At 35.4% G+C, this 16,717-nt stretch overlaps 1 protein-coding gene across 1 annotated transcript in view; it reads right to left on the bottom strand.

The window, feature by feature from the left end:
* The window catches only part of LOC106881256 (rhomboid-related protein 2), a 118,681-nt gene that overhangs the window by 33,172 nt on the left and 68,792 nt on the right, over nucleotides 1-16,717 (bottom strand). Inside the window, exons 2-4 of the mRNA XM_052968234.2 lie at nucleotides 11,703-11,726; nucleotides 8,215-8,370; nucleotides 5,061-5,225 (exon numbers count right to left, since the gene is read on the bottom strand). Coding sequence (XP_052824194.1) covers nucleotides 5,061-5,225; nucleotides 8,215-8,370; nucleotides 11,703-11,726 — 345 coding nt within the window. The remainder of the gene's footprint in view (nucleotides 1-5,060; nucleotides 5,226-8,214; nucleotides 8,371-11,702; nucleotides 11,727-16,717) is intronic.

Below are 16,717 nucleotides of genomic sequence, written 5' to 3'. Positions count from 1 at the left end.
TGACATGCAGCGATATGCTGCACCTATTCTAAAGACTAGGATACACAAGACTTGAAAATATGGAATAATTTATAGAGCTGTTGCTTTTTTTCTCTTTTCTTTTTTTAGCATTGAAAATTGATAAAAATGAATATTTAAAGCCAAGTGGATAAGATATTGGACAACTTGTTGAAAGTATGCAAGTTCAAACCTGATATAGACACTACATTTACTTCTATATACTGTGCAGCACCTTATGCAACTGTAGTCTACCATAGCCCCAGGCTGACCAAAGTCTTGTGAGAAGATTTTGTAAACAGAAACCAATAGAAACAATAAGTATTTCTAACTTCAACAAAGCTAAACAGTGAGTTATAAGTCTAGCAGTTTTTACTGAATATTTATTAAGAAGGAGGTTCATGTCTTGTTAACAAAAAAATAAAAAATGTTTAAAGCTATCAAAGACAGGAGTAGGGGTTGAAATGAGGTAAAATAATAGACTTCAACGATTAAATCATTCTCCTATATTTTCCATTATTATTATTATTATTATTATTATTATTACTATTATTATTATTATTATTATTATTATTATTACTATTATTATTATTATTAGTATTATTATTGTTGCTGTTGTTGTTGTTATTATTATTATTATTATTATTATTATTATTATTATTTAAGGTGGCGAGCTGGCAGAATTGTTAGCACACTGGGCAAAATGCTTAGCGGTATCTCGTCTGCCATTACATGCTGAGTTCAAATTCCGCTGAGTTCAGCTTTGCCTTTCATCTTTCCAGGGTCAATAAAATTAGTACCAGTTATGCACTGAGGTCAATGTAATTGACTTAATCCTTTCCCTCAAATTTGAGGCCCTGTGCTTCCAGTAGAAAGGATTATTATTACTATTAATACTATTTTTTAAGTGGCAAACTGGCAGAATCATTAGCATGCCAGGCAAGGATTTTGTTCATCATTACATTCTGAGTACAAATTACGCCAAGGTCAACTTTGCCTTTCATCCTTTTAGGATCGATAAATTAAATACCAGCGAAACACTGGGATCAATGTAATCAACCAGTCCCCTTCCCCAAATTTTCAGGTTTTGTGCCTATAATAGAAAGGATTATTATTATTATTATTATTATTATTATTATCATCATCATCATCATCAAGGCAGCAAGCTGGCAGAATCATTAGCACACCAGACATTATTCTTAGAAGCATTTTTTCCAGCTTTACATTTTGAGTTCAAATTGTACCAATGTCAGCTTTGCTTTTCATCATCTTCATGTTGATAAAATAAAGTATTATTTGAGCAGTGAGTTTGATATAATCTACTCCCATAAAATTGCTGGCCTAGTGTCTAGAGTTCATTTATTATAAGATTACGCTTATGATAAAATTACATAAGACACACTTTGCCATCAATAAACTTCCTACTTTGTGAACCCACCTTGCAAACTTCCTACTTTGTGAACCCACCTTGCAAAGCCACCTGCATACTCTGGCCTTGTCATATCGCTTTCCCATAACATATCTTCCAAATGACTCTGCCCATTCACTACATTCCCCTCCCCTCCATCTCCCACTCTCCTTTTGCAGACTTGTGAACTTACCCACCCACCCACTCATCTTATCCAACCCCTGGTTCACTTCACTATATACACCTCTCTGTACTTTGGGTGTACATCCTCATTACATTTTCACTGTCTGCTCTCTCTCTCTCTCTCTCTCTCTCTCTCTATCCAACTGAGGTATTACCTACACAGCAAGACTCTTATTTCTGTCCCCCTCTCCATAGTCTTACTTCTCATCACCTGGTACTAAGTCCTCTCAATCCCACTCACCTTTCAATTGAAGGGTCATTGCCTTGCATGTTACCTGGTGACCTCAATGCTGCTGGTGCCACATAAAAAGCATGCAGTACATTCTGTGAAGTGTTTGGCATTGGGAAGGGTATCCAGCCATACAAACCATGCCAAAGCAGTCAGTGGAGCTTGACACAGTCTTCTGACTTGCCAGCTTCTGTCAAGCTGTCTGACCTATGCCAGCATGGAAAATGGACAGTAAGCAATTATGATGATGATAATGATGGAAATACATCTTACAAATTTATAGAACTCTATGATAGTTAAGCTATTTTTTATTGATTTTGGCCACTTTTTATTGATTTGGTCACTTTTTAATTATAGTGTGACAGTCATTGGATCTAATTTCAACGATTTTTCAGAGAAGAAATTGTCCAAGTTTTTTAGATCATTAAAATAGCCCTTCAATCATGAAATTACTTCATTTTCAATGTACAGTCTCAAAACAAGATGTTTCTCAGGCACATAAAACTCAATATTTGCATATATATTCTCATTCTCCCACAAAATTTGTCGGATGAAATCAAGTAAGATTAATTATTGGTAGTATTAAGTTTGTTAGTTTACAGCATAGGTAATGCCCGGTGGGCATTGAGATGGTTTAGGTGGGCGCTGGTTCCTAAGGGAGCGATGGGAGGCAGTAGAGAAAAAGGAACCATTGGGAGGAAAGTAGTGAATTGGGGGACATTATGAATTTATTATAATATTATAATAGTATTGTATACAAATTATATAATATTATAAAGAATAAAAAGTTTAGAATGGTACAACAATGCACTATAATACAAAAAATGAACTATATACCTGTTGTAATTTAGTTATATATAGTCCGAAGATATTTCAGAAATACAATTCCTTCTTCAGATATATTATATTAAATATTAAATGATTCATAATATATATAAATTAGTAAAATATAAAATATTTATTTATACATAAAAATAGGGGTGGGGACACTGAGGGTATTATGTGGACATGGGGGCAGCAGTGGCCCAAAAGGTTTGAGAACCTCTGGTTCACAGGAACAGGAACCGTTCTAATAAAAACTTCCTATTCTAAAGTGGTGTGCATTAAAACCTATCAAATTTTTATGCTAATTTATATTCTAAATGCCAGCTAAATAATAACGAAGTTATTTTACTAAATTCTTGATTATTATCAAAATTAACTGAAACAAAGTCTGTATTTCTTAACAGAAATATAAGAAAAGAGTTAAAGAAATGAATGTTAATCGGTAAAAGTGATAAGAAAATCAAGCTAAATAAACATGAAACCAATCAATCATCATAATCTAGTTGTCTTAATACAATTATCATTTTATTCAGCTTGGAAAAATAGCTAAGACAATGAATTAATGGATTTAATTTTGCTTCATTCTATTTTTATTTTTTGTATCAGGAGAAAAGGGGGAGTGTCATTGACCTTCACATGTTCCTCTGAGACTTATGAAATCAATACTTTTAACATTCGAGAATTCAAGTAAGGTTGAAGTAGTTGGTGTTCAAATGTAATTGATGAGACTGAAGGTCTTGTTGCAGTTAGCGTTGCAGTTACTGCTGTTGCCATTGATTATCTACCCACACTTTCTCAGTCAGCTCTCCTCAAACATACCAATGACAACAATAACAAAATAAAAATTTTAAAAAAAATATTTGATCAGCAGTCTTTAGTTTTAGTAAATTCAATTAGCAGATCAAATAAAGCATTTGTCAAATGTTTTGTGCTGTAGTTACCCAATTTTTATTTGTCAGCAGATTATCTTAAATTTTAAGAGTCTTCAGTGACTTTAGTAAGCCATTATGCTATTTATATTTAGCACCTGATCAAAGCACATAACTGCCTGCTATTGCTTGTCTGACCTACAAAAAAACAGTCTGCTCTGATTTAACAGTTGGATGTTTAAGAGTGGAAAGAGCATCCAGTTGTAAAAACATCTGCTCCAGTAAGAAAAATACAAGTTATGCAAGGACGAAAAAATAGTAACTTATGAAATTATATTTATTTTACAGATACACAACTCTACAGAGTTGTTTAAAATTTTTCAATTAAAAGCTATGGTTAACAGACAAGCATAGAAAGCAATTATTGAGTAGTAGTAATATTGATAGAATTGATCATCTTTGGATAATTGGATATCTCTGATCAGACAAAGTCAAATGATTAATTAGATCACCTGATAATCACAATACCTTGACCTACATACATCCCAAAACTTTGAAATAAAATGTGTGTGTGTGTGTGTGTGTGTGTGAGGTGGATGCTGTAAAGTTCCTGGCTTTGGGTGAAAGCAAATATAGGAGGATCAATTAATAATGATTTTATTCAACATATCCTCCTCTCAGATTCACACACTTATTGCAGCAGTCATTCAGGTTTTTAAACCCTATAAAAGAATTTGTAAGGTTGGGCCTCCAATCAGGCCTTTCACAATACCCTTAAAGCCAGGGACTTTTTAGCACCCCCTAGCATTTGGTGGGGAATATTTCAAAGTGAACACATAATGCTATAAATAATGGTATGTAAATATTGGGTTGAAAAACCCTTTTGGATAGGAAAAGTCATACAGCCCACATCACCTGTAGACATGACAACCTTTGACATTTTCTTTAGAAAAAGGTTTTTGTAACAATGTTTACAAGCTATTATTTGTAGCTTTATGTGTCTACTTCAAGATATTCAAAAAAAATAAAAGAATGATAAGTTCACATTCTCAAGAATGTTTATAAACTTATTAGAGCATAAAAGCTCTCAACAGCAAACTAAAGAGATTCATAACACACACACTTACATTGTATAGCATGGCTCAGTAGTTAGAGCATAGTGCTCACAATCAATCCCTGTGAGTTCAAATTCCTGACTGAGCTGTGTGTTGTGTTCTTGAGGAAGACACTTTATTTCATGTTGCTCCAGTTCACTCAGATGTAGAAATGAGTTGTGACATCACTGGTGCCAAGCTGTATCAGCCTTTACCTTTCCCTTGGATAACACTGGTGGCATGGAGAGGGGAGGCTGGTATGCATGGGCAACTGATGGTCTTCCACAAACAACCTTGCTTAGACTTGTGCTTCAGAGGGGAACTTTCTAGTTGCAATCCCATGGTCATTCATAACCAAAGGGGCTCTTTACCCTTTACCCCTTTAAACTACATTATTTAATTCATAGATAATAATCATTGTTACTGCTTGATGAATTTGTTATTAATCAACTTACCTCAGCCAGGGTGACAAGAAGCATAAAAATTGGTGGTGGACAACAAGTGTAGTTCGCAAGGAAATCCTTTTGTTTCCGGATAGGAACAATGCTTACAATGGCTGCTTCCACAACACCACTAACTTTCACTTTATCTCGGGAAAGTAGAGCATCCTCACCAGCCATCTAGTACAAAATAAAAGCAGTGAAAATGTTAAACCAATACAGAGTTTAATAGGATAAAAATTTAAGCAGAATAAAGTAAAAAATGTATATGCATGTATGTACATGCATGTACATATAGAACAATGCATTAAATATATAATCATATTTACATATGCATGCACAAATGTATACATGTGTACATTATGTAATATGTGTGTTATGTGTATGCATATGTATGTGAGTAGTTAGGATATTCAGTTCACAATCATAAGATCAGGAGTTCAATTCCCAGCAGTGCATTGCGTCCTTGAGCAAGACACTTTATTTCACTTGGCTCCAGTCCACTCAGCTGGCAAAAATGAGTTGTACCTGTAATTCAAAGAGCAAGCCTTGTCACATTCTATGTCATGCAGAATCTCCCAAAGAACTATGTTAAGGGTACGCGTGTCTGTGGAGTCATTTACAAGTTAATTTAATCAGTAGGCTGCTTCGTTGATTGGATCAACTGGAACACACATTGTTGTAACCAATGGAGTGTCAAATACATACACACATTATGCATGCACAGACTGAAAAAAAAAAAATTTTGAAAAGAGTTTTTTAAAAAAACCCACTAATTTCTTGAGTATTACTTTGTCATATTACTGCGGGAAATTACTCTGAAAGAAATCTTTGCAGAAAGGTGAGTAGATTGATTACATATTTCCTTCATTATGTTATCACAGTTTTGTGAGATTTGGCTGTTATTTCTAGCATGTGGATAGCCTGCTTGAAGGCCAAGGCTGTAGAATTAGGAGGGGAGGGGGTTGGGGGTATGCATATATATATATATATATATATATATATATATATATATATATATATATATATTCAAAAAAGAAAAAGACAAAAAAACAACAACAAAAAACAACAACGTGAGGACGTAATGCAGATTGTGTTACTGGACACTCGGGAAAGGAAAGAAAGAGAATTTGATGTTTCGAGCAGAGCTCTTCGTCAGAAACAAAGAAAAGTCCAAAGAAGGGAAAGGCGGAGGAAGAAAAAATCGTCAACGATATCCACGAGGTTACATATATATATATATTTGTTGAAAAATTGTAATTTTACAAGCAAATTTTTTCAGAATCATAATCTTCGTATTTTTCTATGTATTTCAGCAAAAAAAATTCCAGAAAAAGTGAAAAATGGAGGTATAGGAGCGGGGAATTGAAATTTTGAAAATGAGAGTTTTGAAATTGTTTGTTTTTCAGAATTGGATCCTCCATAACCAAAAACATGGGGTTCCATTAAAAAAAAAAAAAAAAAAAAAATATATATGCATTTTCCCAAAATTTATGATGGAAAAATCGGATCTTACGAATTTTCCAGGTTCATTTGTGCAAATTCATTTTTGTCATGTTTGTTTTCTACACAGTTGTTAACACCCAGCAGGCTGGGTTTTTTTTTTTTGTTTGTTTTTTGTTAACGAGAGATCTTTATATTAACCCTTTTATTCATATCTGGAAGCTTTACTTATTGAAATTTGTAACAGACCTGTAGCAGAACTATATCATCTCTTAGTTGTTCTTCTGACTGGTCAGAAGCGTGACAAAGCAACATTGCTTCCACTGATTCAAAAATACATCACACCTGGCTCAGTTATCTACAGTGATTCTTAAGCGACTTACAAAGATATACACACATTGAGTTATCAGCATTACATGATAGACCACAAAGAAAATTTTGTTGACACCACACATGCACACATACACACACAAAATATTGAACGTTTTTGGCGGGAGTTAAAAGAATGGGTGAAAAGGCCCGGTATTCATTCAAACTGTCTACACCAGTACCTGGCCAGGTACTCATTTATTTGTTTTGTAGAAAACAAAAAAAAATTGTTGCATCAGTTTTTTTATTAAGGCAACAAAATTATATACACCCCTCCCAGATTGCCAATAAAGGATTGATTCAAGCACAAATCTGGAGACAGAAGATATACAAGACTGCCCTTTAACTGCATAAGATAAGTTAAATACTTTTCAAATTTTAAATTTTAAGGTCAGTTGGTTGATATGTTTCTTTAAAATCTTTGTAAATTACTTCCGCATAGCCAAAATGTGCTGCAAAATTTTGTTTTATCAATTAATTTATGGCAAAAATTTGTTTACAGTGTATTACAAGGTTAATTAAGATAACAAAAGAAATGCTCGAAGGTGCAAAATACCCACCCACCTCTGCTTTCCATAGAAAAATGCGGTATATTTGGAGCTCAACTAAGATGATAACATTAAAAAAACGTTGAAATCGGGGACAGAGGATTTCCAAGGGCACCCCACCCCCTCCGTTTTCCACAGAAAAAAATGTGTTAGTGGTATATGAAGAGGTCAACTAAGATGATAACAAAAAAAAAAATAAAAACCCTGAAAATAATTTTTTTAAGTGAAATCGGGGCTGAAAAGGGGAATTTCCAAGGTTCCACCCCACAACACCCCCACTCCGTTTTTCACAGGAAAAAATGTATTTTTCACATATTATGAGGTCAATTAAGATGATTTCAATGAAGAAAACGCAGATGTACATCTGAACCTGTGTCTCTCTATGTCTAGGTCAAGATGTGTAATCCTGACTATGTACATGTGCATATGTACACTTGAGTATATGCCTAAATATGTATGCACAAGTATGTAAGCCTGTGAGTATATGTATGTGTGCATCAGAGAACGTATGCATGAGAACATACATCTTATTACATATATCTTTGTATGCTTCATGTGTATGCTTCATGTGTGCTTAATGTAAGTTTGATGCTTATGCTGAAAGTGCATGCCTGAATGTGCGTGCTTGAGTCTGTACCCCAGAACAAATACATTGGAATGTGTACAATTGAATACATGTATGGCATGCTTATATGCATATACTTGAGTGTGTAAAAGCAAGCATGCATACATTTGCATATGCATGAATGTATTGAAGCACAGTTGTATTGCGTGTATACATTTCTCCATTTAAAGATCAACAAACTTACCAAAGTTACAAATTCTTCATAATTTATGAAGGAATCTTTATTACTGTTGGCTTTCGCCAACATTTTATCAAACTGACGTTTTGGAACATGAGATGTTATGCCAGTGTTCACCATTTCTTCACGAAGATCCTTCAGGGGTATTCCTTGAGGACCATGCTGGAAATACAGGGAAAAAAAAAAGGGTTAACATTAGTATTTTTCTAACTTTTTAATTTAATTTTTTTTTACATTACAAACTGTGAAAAAAAGCATTGTTAGCTGTACACCAATTTGGCGAAGCACCAATTCACTGTATTTCTGAATGTGAAAATAACACAAAGATGGTCTATAACTGAATACAGAGCAAATATCTCAAGGAACTTCATTCATAAAATCTAGTTCTTCAGTTTCATTGCCAAAAGATAAACACATACACTAACATACGTATTTCCATCTAGCATAGATATATGTATATGTGCATATGTCATGAGGAGTTCTGTTGCTCTTTTCATCAGAACTTCTTTTCTTCTTGTATTTGCTGCTACTGCTGTGGCTACTTGTAGTGATAGAAGTTTTGTAATTGTTGTTATTGTTTCTGGTACTGTTCCTGCTGGTATAGTTGGCTGTTGTTGTTGTAGTTGTATTTGTGGCATCACAAACAATGGGGGCCTTCATACTTTCACATTCTGTTGTAGGCAGAAGGCTTTCAGGTGGTTGGCATCATTACATATATATATAACACTTGGGTCATCTACCTTCTACCATAACATGGAGTTTTACCCCATTTAGCAGTTGCAATAGATCTAGGATCTTTTTCAAGTGTTCTGGTTTCACCTGTAATAGGACTTCCATTCCTATTCTGGACCAATTTTTCTGTCTATAATTTTTTTACATCCAGGCTGTCACTCCCTTTCAACATAATACACATTACAACCCACCAGATGCTGGCACTCCGTCGCTTACGACGTCAAGGGTTCCAGTTGATCCGATCAATGGAACAGCCTGCTCATGAAATTAACATGCAAGTGGCTGAGCACTCCACAGACATGTGTACCCTTAACATAGTTCTCAGGGATATTCAGCGTGACACAGTGTGACAAGGCTGACCCTTTGAATTACAGGCACAACAGAAACAGGAAGTAAGAGTGAGAGAAAGTTGTGGTGAAAGAATACAGCAGGGTTCGACACCATCTCCTGCCGGAGCCTCGTGGAGCTTTAGGTGTTTTCGCTCAATAAACACACACAACACCCGGTCTGGGAATCGAAACCGCGATCCTATGACCGCGAGTCCGCTGCCCTAACCACTGGGACATTGCACCTCCACAACCCACCAGATACCCAGATCTAGTAGCACACCAGATATTTTCACTTTCATTTTCCATCTTTCAAAATATATGGGAAAGAGGACAAATTCTTCATTCCTCTAGAAGACAATGAAATGATTTACTGTGAGGGTTTTGTTCAGAAATTATACTTTATGGTGTTGAATTGTCAGGTCCAAGTAATAAATCTATATCTGCATGTATTTCAGGCAAGCACTTTTCCATTTGCACATGTGTAGCCATTTCTTGTGCCAATGAAGGATATGGTATACAGCATACTACTATGAAGGAAAAATATGAAAGGAGTATTACAGGAGAGTAAGACTCATACTAAAAACTGAACTCCAAAAATCGCATCGAAGCCATTAACCCCCTGGCACTTTCAGTAGTCCAATACAGTTTTGACATCATTAACTGGAATCTTACAGAGCTTCAACGCCTATACAAGAAGACAAGAAAACTACTAACATCTAAGAACATGCACCACTCAAAAGCAGACATTGATCATCTGTACCTACCTAGAAGTAAAGGGTGAAGAGGAATGATGCAGGCAGAACTGTGTTATAAGACCTCCACAATAGCAATGAACAAGTACTTATCTAGTACAGTAAAGTGGATGCTGTGGCTTGTGTACAAACAGGAAAGCAGTAAAAAATCACATTTTATTGTCAAGGAAGCTTGCAAATTTGCAAGGGAACCCAGCATCAACCCCTGAATTAGATGAAGAACCTGAAACCACTGTCACCAAACAAGCAAAACAGATCAAACAGACTGCAATAAAGAATGGGCAGAAACAAATTGAAGAATAGTGGAGACAGAAGCCTCTGCATGCACAGTACATACATCGAAGCCAAAATGTTGATGTTGACCAAGCAACAATCCATCAGTGGCTGAGAAGCTCAGGACTGAAAGCAGAGACTGAAGCTTTCATATTGGCGGCACAAGATCACAGCTTGCTTACCAAAAACTACCTGGCTAACATTCTTCAAAATGGTTCTAACCCTAAATACAGATTTTGTAACACATTTGATGAAACAATAGACCATCTCATCTCAGAATGGCCTGTGCTGACACCAAACAAATACAAAATAATAATAATAATAATAATAATAATAATAATAATAATAATAATAATAATAATAATCCTTTCTGCTATAGAGACAAGGGCTGCAATTTGGTGGGGGAGTTGATCACACTGACCCCAATATTTGACTGGTATTTATTTTATTGATCCTGAAAGGATGACAGGTGAAGTCGACCTCAGCGGAATCTGAACTTAGAATATAAAAACAGGCAAAATACCACTAAGCATGGTGTGCTAATGATGCTGCCAGCTCACTGCCTTAATAATAATAATACTTTCTACTATAGGCACAAGGCCTGGGACGTGAGAGAAAGGGATACTTGATTACATCAACCCCATAACACAACTGGTACTTATTTTATCAACCCCAAAAGGATGAAAGGCAAAGTCGACCTTGAAGGAATTTGAACTCAGAATATAAAGATCGGCAAAATACCACTAAGCATTTTGCCCGATGTATTAAGGATTCTGTCAGCTCAGTGCCATGCCCGGATGCAGTACCATGCCCAGATGCAATACCAGGCAGTGGCTCTCATGGCTGTTGATCTTAATTGATTGGAAGTGTTATCATGTACATTGTTTTGTCTTGGTATAAAAGATGGGCTACAGCAAATATTCTGCTTAATACCACAGATTTGCTTGTCAGTCGTTTGATTTTAACCAGTTGAACATGTCCCTTGTTGGTTGACAATATGTGCATCTCTGATCATGAGCAGAAGTATTTGGGGAGCATCATAGCCATGTATTGAGAGGAATTCTTTGGGGTTTGGATAATTCACCTTTGGAAACATGGGTGTTTCATTCAACATCCTTAAACAAACCTTATTCAGGGACCTTTTGAGCAGGATGGGCTACTCAACCTGAAGAAAATTCTAACTGGGCCCCACCTACGAGGTCATGCACTGTTTATCTTGATATGTGATCACCAGGTCACGCATATATGGTTGTGATGCATGTGCCTGGTGTACCCTTATCAGACGGGTAGTCATGATGGGTATAATGGGCTTCGTATATTTTACCCCAGTGTCACTTTGATGGCATGCACTGCTCTCTCACTCAATAATGATAATAATAATAACAACAACAATAATAATTTAACTTACATCATCAAATATTGGTTTATATTTCTTCAAATTTCAACAAGAACAGCAAAATTCAATGATGAAAAAGAAAAAGAAAGAGAAACAGAATATAGTTTATTTTTATTATTTTCAACAATGCATAAAACATTAATGTAGATCAAACTATAAAAGGTTGTTTCAAAGATATAAAAGAGCAAAGAATTACATGAACTGTTTCATTGACAAACAAAAAGAAACCAAAGTGATTAAATAATAACAGTAAAAAATACAACAAGAGCAACAACAACAAAATGAATAGATAAATGTGACATGGCATACCTCAAATCAAAATCTAAAACAAATACTTATTGCGAACTGAACTTTATGCTTCAGCACTTCTTCAATGGAGGCAAAACAACAGAAAATATCTAAAAAAAACTTGTTCTGCAAGTTAAGGACAAATTGCTCATGGTTTGTAACCATGAGAATTTAGTAATAGCTGAGTTCCCAAAATCTTAGTTTGATATATGGCAGAAGAGAGGGGGGTGTTTATGTGTATTATACACCCCCCACCCACACACACACACACGCACACACACACATATTAGATAGATATATATATATATATATATATATATATAGGGTGATAAATTGAATATTAATTCAATTTAAAACCAAGTGGCCTACACGTATATATATATATATATATATATATATATATATATATATATATATATATATATATATAATCAACCACATATACTCAGTGTACTTGGTATTGATAAGCCCCAAAATGGCAAAATATCGTTATACATCACTCCTTAATGGGATTGGAGGTGAGTTATCTCACTTGTCTATGACTTACAGATGTTTTAACAACCAGTGCTAAGAGGGAGCTGTCCCTAACATGCTATACCACAACAAACTGGTGAACAAACACACACATACACACAATATATATGTACACAAACACACACACACACAATATATGTACACACACACAAGTATGTATGTATAGATATTATTTAATAGATGCATGTTTTTATGTGGTGCTAATAGATTCATATGTTGAGAAATATCTCAAACATATTCATCAAGCACAAACCACATATAGAAAACTAAAAATTGAATGAGAGAAGAAACACAAAAAGTTGAGAAGGAAGCTTATACATTTTACTTTTTACTTTTACATTTTCCATTTTTTAATCTTTCACATTTTCTATATGCTTCCTTCTCAACATTTTACATTTCTTCTCTGATTTAATTTTTAGTTTGTTATATGTAGTTTGTGCCTGATTAATATGTGAGGTATTTCTCAACATATAAAACTATTAGTAACACATAAAAATATAATTTTGGGGGTTGATCTTACCATCACGAAACAGTACATTATATATATATATATATATATATATTCTTTAATTATTTTATTTGTTTTAGTCACTTGCCTGCGGCCATGCTAGAGTACTGCCTTGAAGGATTTTAGTCGAACAAACTAACCTCAAGGCTTATTTATTTAAGCTTAATACTTATTCTATCAGTCACTTAGGCCAAGCTCCTAAGTTACGAGGACATAAACACACCAATACCAGTTGTCAAGCGGGTCATAAGGGGATAAATACAGACACACACACACACACATAGATATATACATACATTTATATATGACGGACTTCTTTCAGTTTTTGTCTACCAAATTCACTCACAAGGCTTTGTGAGTGGATTTGGTTGGTCTGAAGCTATAGTAGAAGACACTTTCCAAAGATGCCATGCAATGGGACTGAACCTGGGACCATGTGGTTGTAAAGCAAGCTTCTAACCACACAGCCATGCCTGCACCTATATATATATATATATATATATATATATATATATATATATATATATATATATATATATATATATATATATATATATATATATATATATATATATATATATATATATATATATATATATATATATATATATATATATACACACACACACACACATATGTATATAAATATATTATACAGCCATCAGGACCATATTTCTTGTGGCTAATATTGTAGATGGTTTCAGAGGCAGTATTGTTTCATGCAAAGGCAGTATCTTCTGGACATACACGTTCAAAGCAACTGTGAAAAATAATTGGTTCTTGTCATATTTTCATACAAGTTCCAAGCACTTATTTTGAAGTGTTGTATTAAACTCACAAACATGTCTACAAGATATCATTACTTTGAAACACAGCACTATCACTAAAACAATCTATAATGCTATTCTAAAAAAGTATTATCTTAATGGTCATACCAAAGGTACACTAGGACCAGAATGTATCTACAGCTTTAAAACTAAAAAATACCGATGTAATTTTCTGGCAAAAACACCAGCCCTGAATCAAAAACATAGGTTAGATATTGCTCTTTGGGGCAGGGAGCAAAACATGCTCTACTGAAACACTCAGCTGCCTGGTGAATAAATCTTGTCAAAAATAAGTATAAAAGAACAGCTTTGGAAAATTTACAGCTCTTATGTCAAGGATATAGAATTTCATTTGTTTTTCATTATCATAAATACACTAGACTATGTATTTGCATGAAATCTTAGAAATGCAGGTGTTCTCCAAGAAAGAACAAAGGAAACTGATTCACATCCTCCAAATACAATTCATTAGTATCACAGGGAAAAATTAGTAAAACTTTCCAGAGATTCTACTTTTGAGGTCCCTGGAGTGAACACATGCACACAATTACATGAACATATGGAATAAACAAACATACACACACACACACTGTCTTGGCTTAAACAAGACTTTCATCACTTTGATAGCAGATGGCTCAAATCTGAAAAGGAAAAAAAAAACTTGAGTAAATCCCAAAGACACAAACACACACACAATCAAAAGAATATAAAATTGCAGGGCAAAGCTGTTAAATACTCATTTACCATTACTGTCAACAACAGTAAGCTGGAGGTAATCCACAAGTTCACATACCACAACTCTACCATCACAGACAATCTCTCTCTGGAGCAGTGTTTATCAACCATTTTTGTCTTATGGGCTCTTTGATACCTATTTTACTCAGATGCACTCTCATAGGCATTTGATGTTTAAAAATATCCCATTATATTTTTATATTTTTATTTTCCTTCATTGGACACTAAATTCTGTTTGCGAAGACCTGTTGAGGCAAGTGAAATCAAAATAGAAATCAAATTTGATGACAGCACCGCATGACTGGCATCTGTGCTAGTGGAGCGCTAAGAGCACCATCCGAGCGTGATCATTGCCAGGGCTGCTGACTGGTTCCCATGCCAGTGGCATGTAAAAAGCACCATTCAAGCATGATCATTACCAGCATCGCCTTACTGGCACTTGTGCTGGTGGCACATGAAAAACAATATTCAAGTGAGGTCGTTGCCAGTGCCGCTGGACTGGTTCCTGTGCAGGTGGCATGTAAAAAATACCATTTGAGCATGGCCGTTGCCAGTACTGCCTGACTGGCCCTCGTGGCACGTGATGGGCATCCAGCTGTAGAAACTCTACCAGATCAGATTGGAGTCTGGTGTAGCCATCTGGCTCGCCAGTCCTCAGTCAAATCATCCAACCCATGCCAGCACGGAAAGCGGACGATAATGATGATGATTAGAAATTGTATGTTGTAGAAGTATTACCAGTTTATTGCACATAAACTTTAACAACAAAATCTTATATGGACTCTACCCTGCAACCAAGGGTCATATGAAGTCTGGTTGAAACCATTGCTTTAGAGTCTGAGATCAACAGAGGTATCAGAAGAGCAATCTCAACACTAACTAGACTGACAATGAGCCTGAAAGAATAGTAAGCTAATAGTGCACATCAATGTTATAATTTACAAGGCTTGTTTGCTTAGCACACTTCTTAATGGCAGTGAGATCTGATGTACTTCAAACAAGAGTCATGTCTCAAAGTTTTTCACCTTTGCAACCCCAGATGGATCCTGGATATCAAGTGGACTGAAAAAGCCTTCTCATCCCACTGCAATAACAATGCCTCCAATGTTTGAGCATCCTTGTTGTTAGACGGGAGCATTAAGATCTGTACATGTTTTTCAGAACTGAAAATAGGAGAGGCTATGGTTTACTGATAAAGAAAAACAAAATCAACAGAAAAAAAAAACAACAAAAATAGTTCCTTCTCCATTTGGTACAAGAATGGTAAACGATGCATTCAAATACAGTCACTGTAGCTAGTCACTCACATGTGGATCTCTACAGTCACAGTAGATGCTACTCTACCAACAAGCCTTAAGCAAAATGTTCTAGGTGCAAATCCTTGATCCATGGTCATGTTACACTAACATATGCCTCCAAACCACATCCCGTTTCTTCACGGACTCCTTTTTTTAAAAATTATATACCTCCTGACTGGCCTTCGTGCCGGTGGCATGTAAAAGCACACACTACACTCTCGGAGTAGTTGGCGTTAGGAAGGGCATCCAGCGGTAGAAACTCTGCCAGGTCAGATTAGAGCCTGGTGCAGCCAACTGGTTCGCCAGTCCTCAGTCAAATCGTCCAACCCATGCTAGCATGGAAAGCGGATGTTAAACAATGATCATGATGATGATGATGATGATGATGATGATGAGAGAGAGAGGATTATCTTAGCAGAATTATAGGCTCCTGAGCAAATCAATGCACTGAGCTCTATAGTATTTAACAAGACACAGCATACTTTGATTAGAATTGGACCCTTAGATCCCAGAGTCCCCACTGCATCCTGGACAGCAGCCCATAGTGCCCATGCCTTAAGACAGCACTGTAGACAGACAGACAGACAGACAGACAGACAGACAGACAAATAGTTCCTTCCCACCGACTTTATTTGTCTTGTTTGCATTGCTAGGCATTTATTCAAATCCTTATCTTGTCATTCTAGCCACTGAACAACTATGAACAATTCCATAATACTGGCATCTGTTTAATATATCATTCAGACCAATTTCAGTGATTTTGCTTTTTTACATGCAATTACAATTATCAAAAGCAATTAGATAAATTTTTTGTTGTTGCCCAGATAAAGGACAGGC

Source organism: Octopus bimaculoides, chromosome 1 (genome assembly GCF_046866305.1).
Source record: "Octopus bimaculoides isolate indiv1 chromosome 1, ASM4686630v1, whole genome shotgun sequence".
Classification (NCBI taxonomy): domain Eukaryota; kingdom Metazoa; phylum Mollusca; class Cephalopoda; order Octopoda; family Octopodidae; genus Octopus; species Octopus bimaculoides.
This window is presented reverse-complemented; position numbering and strand designations above follow the sequence as displayed.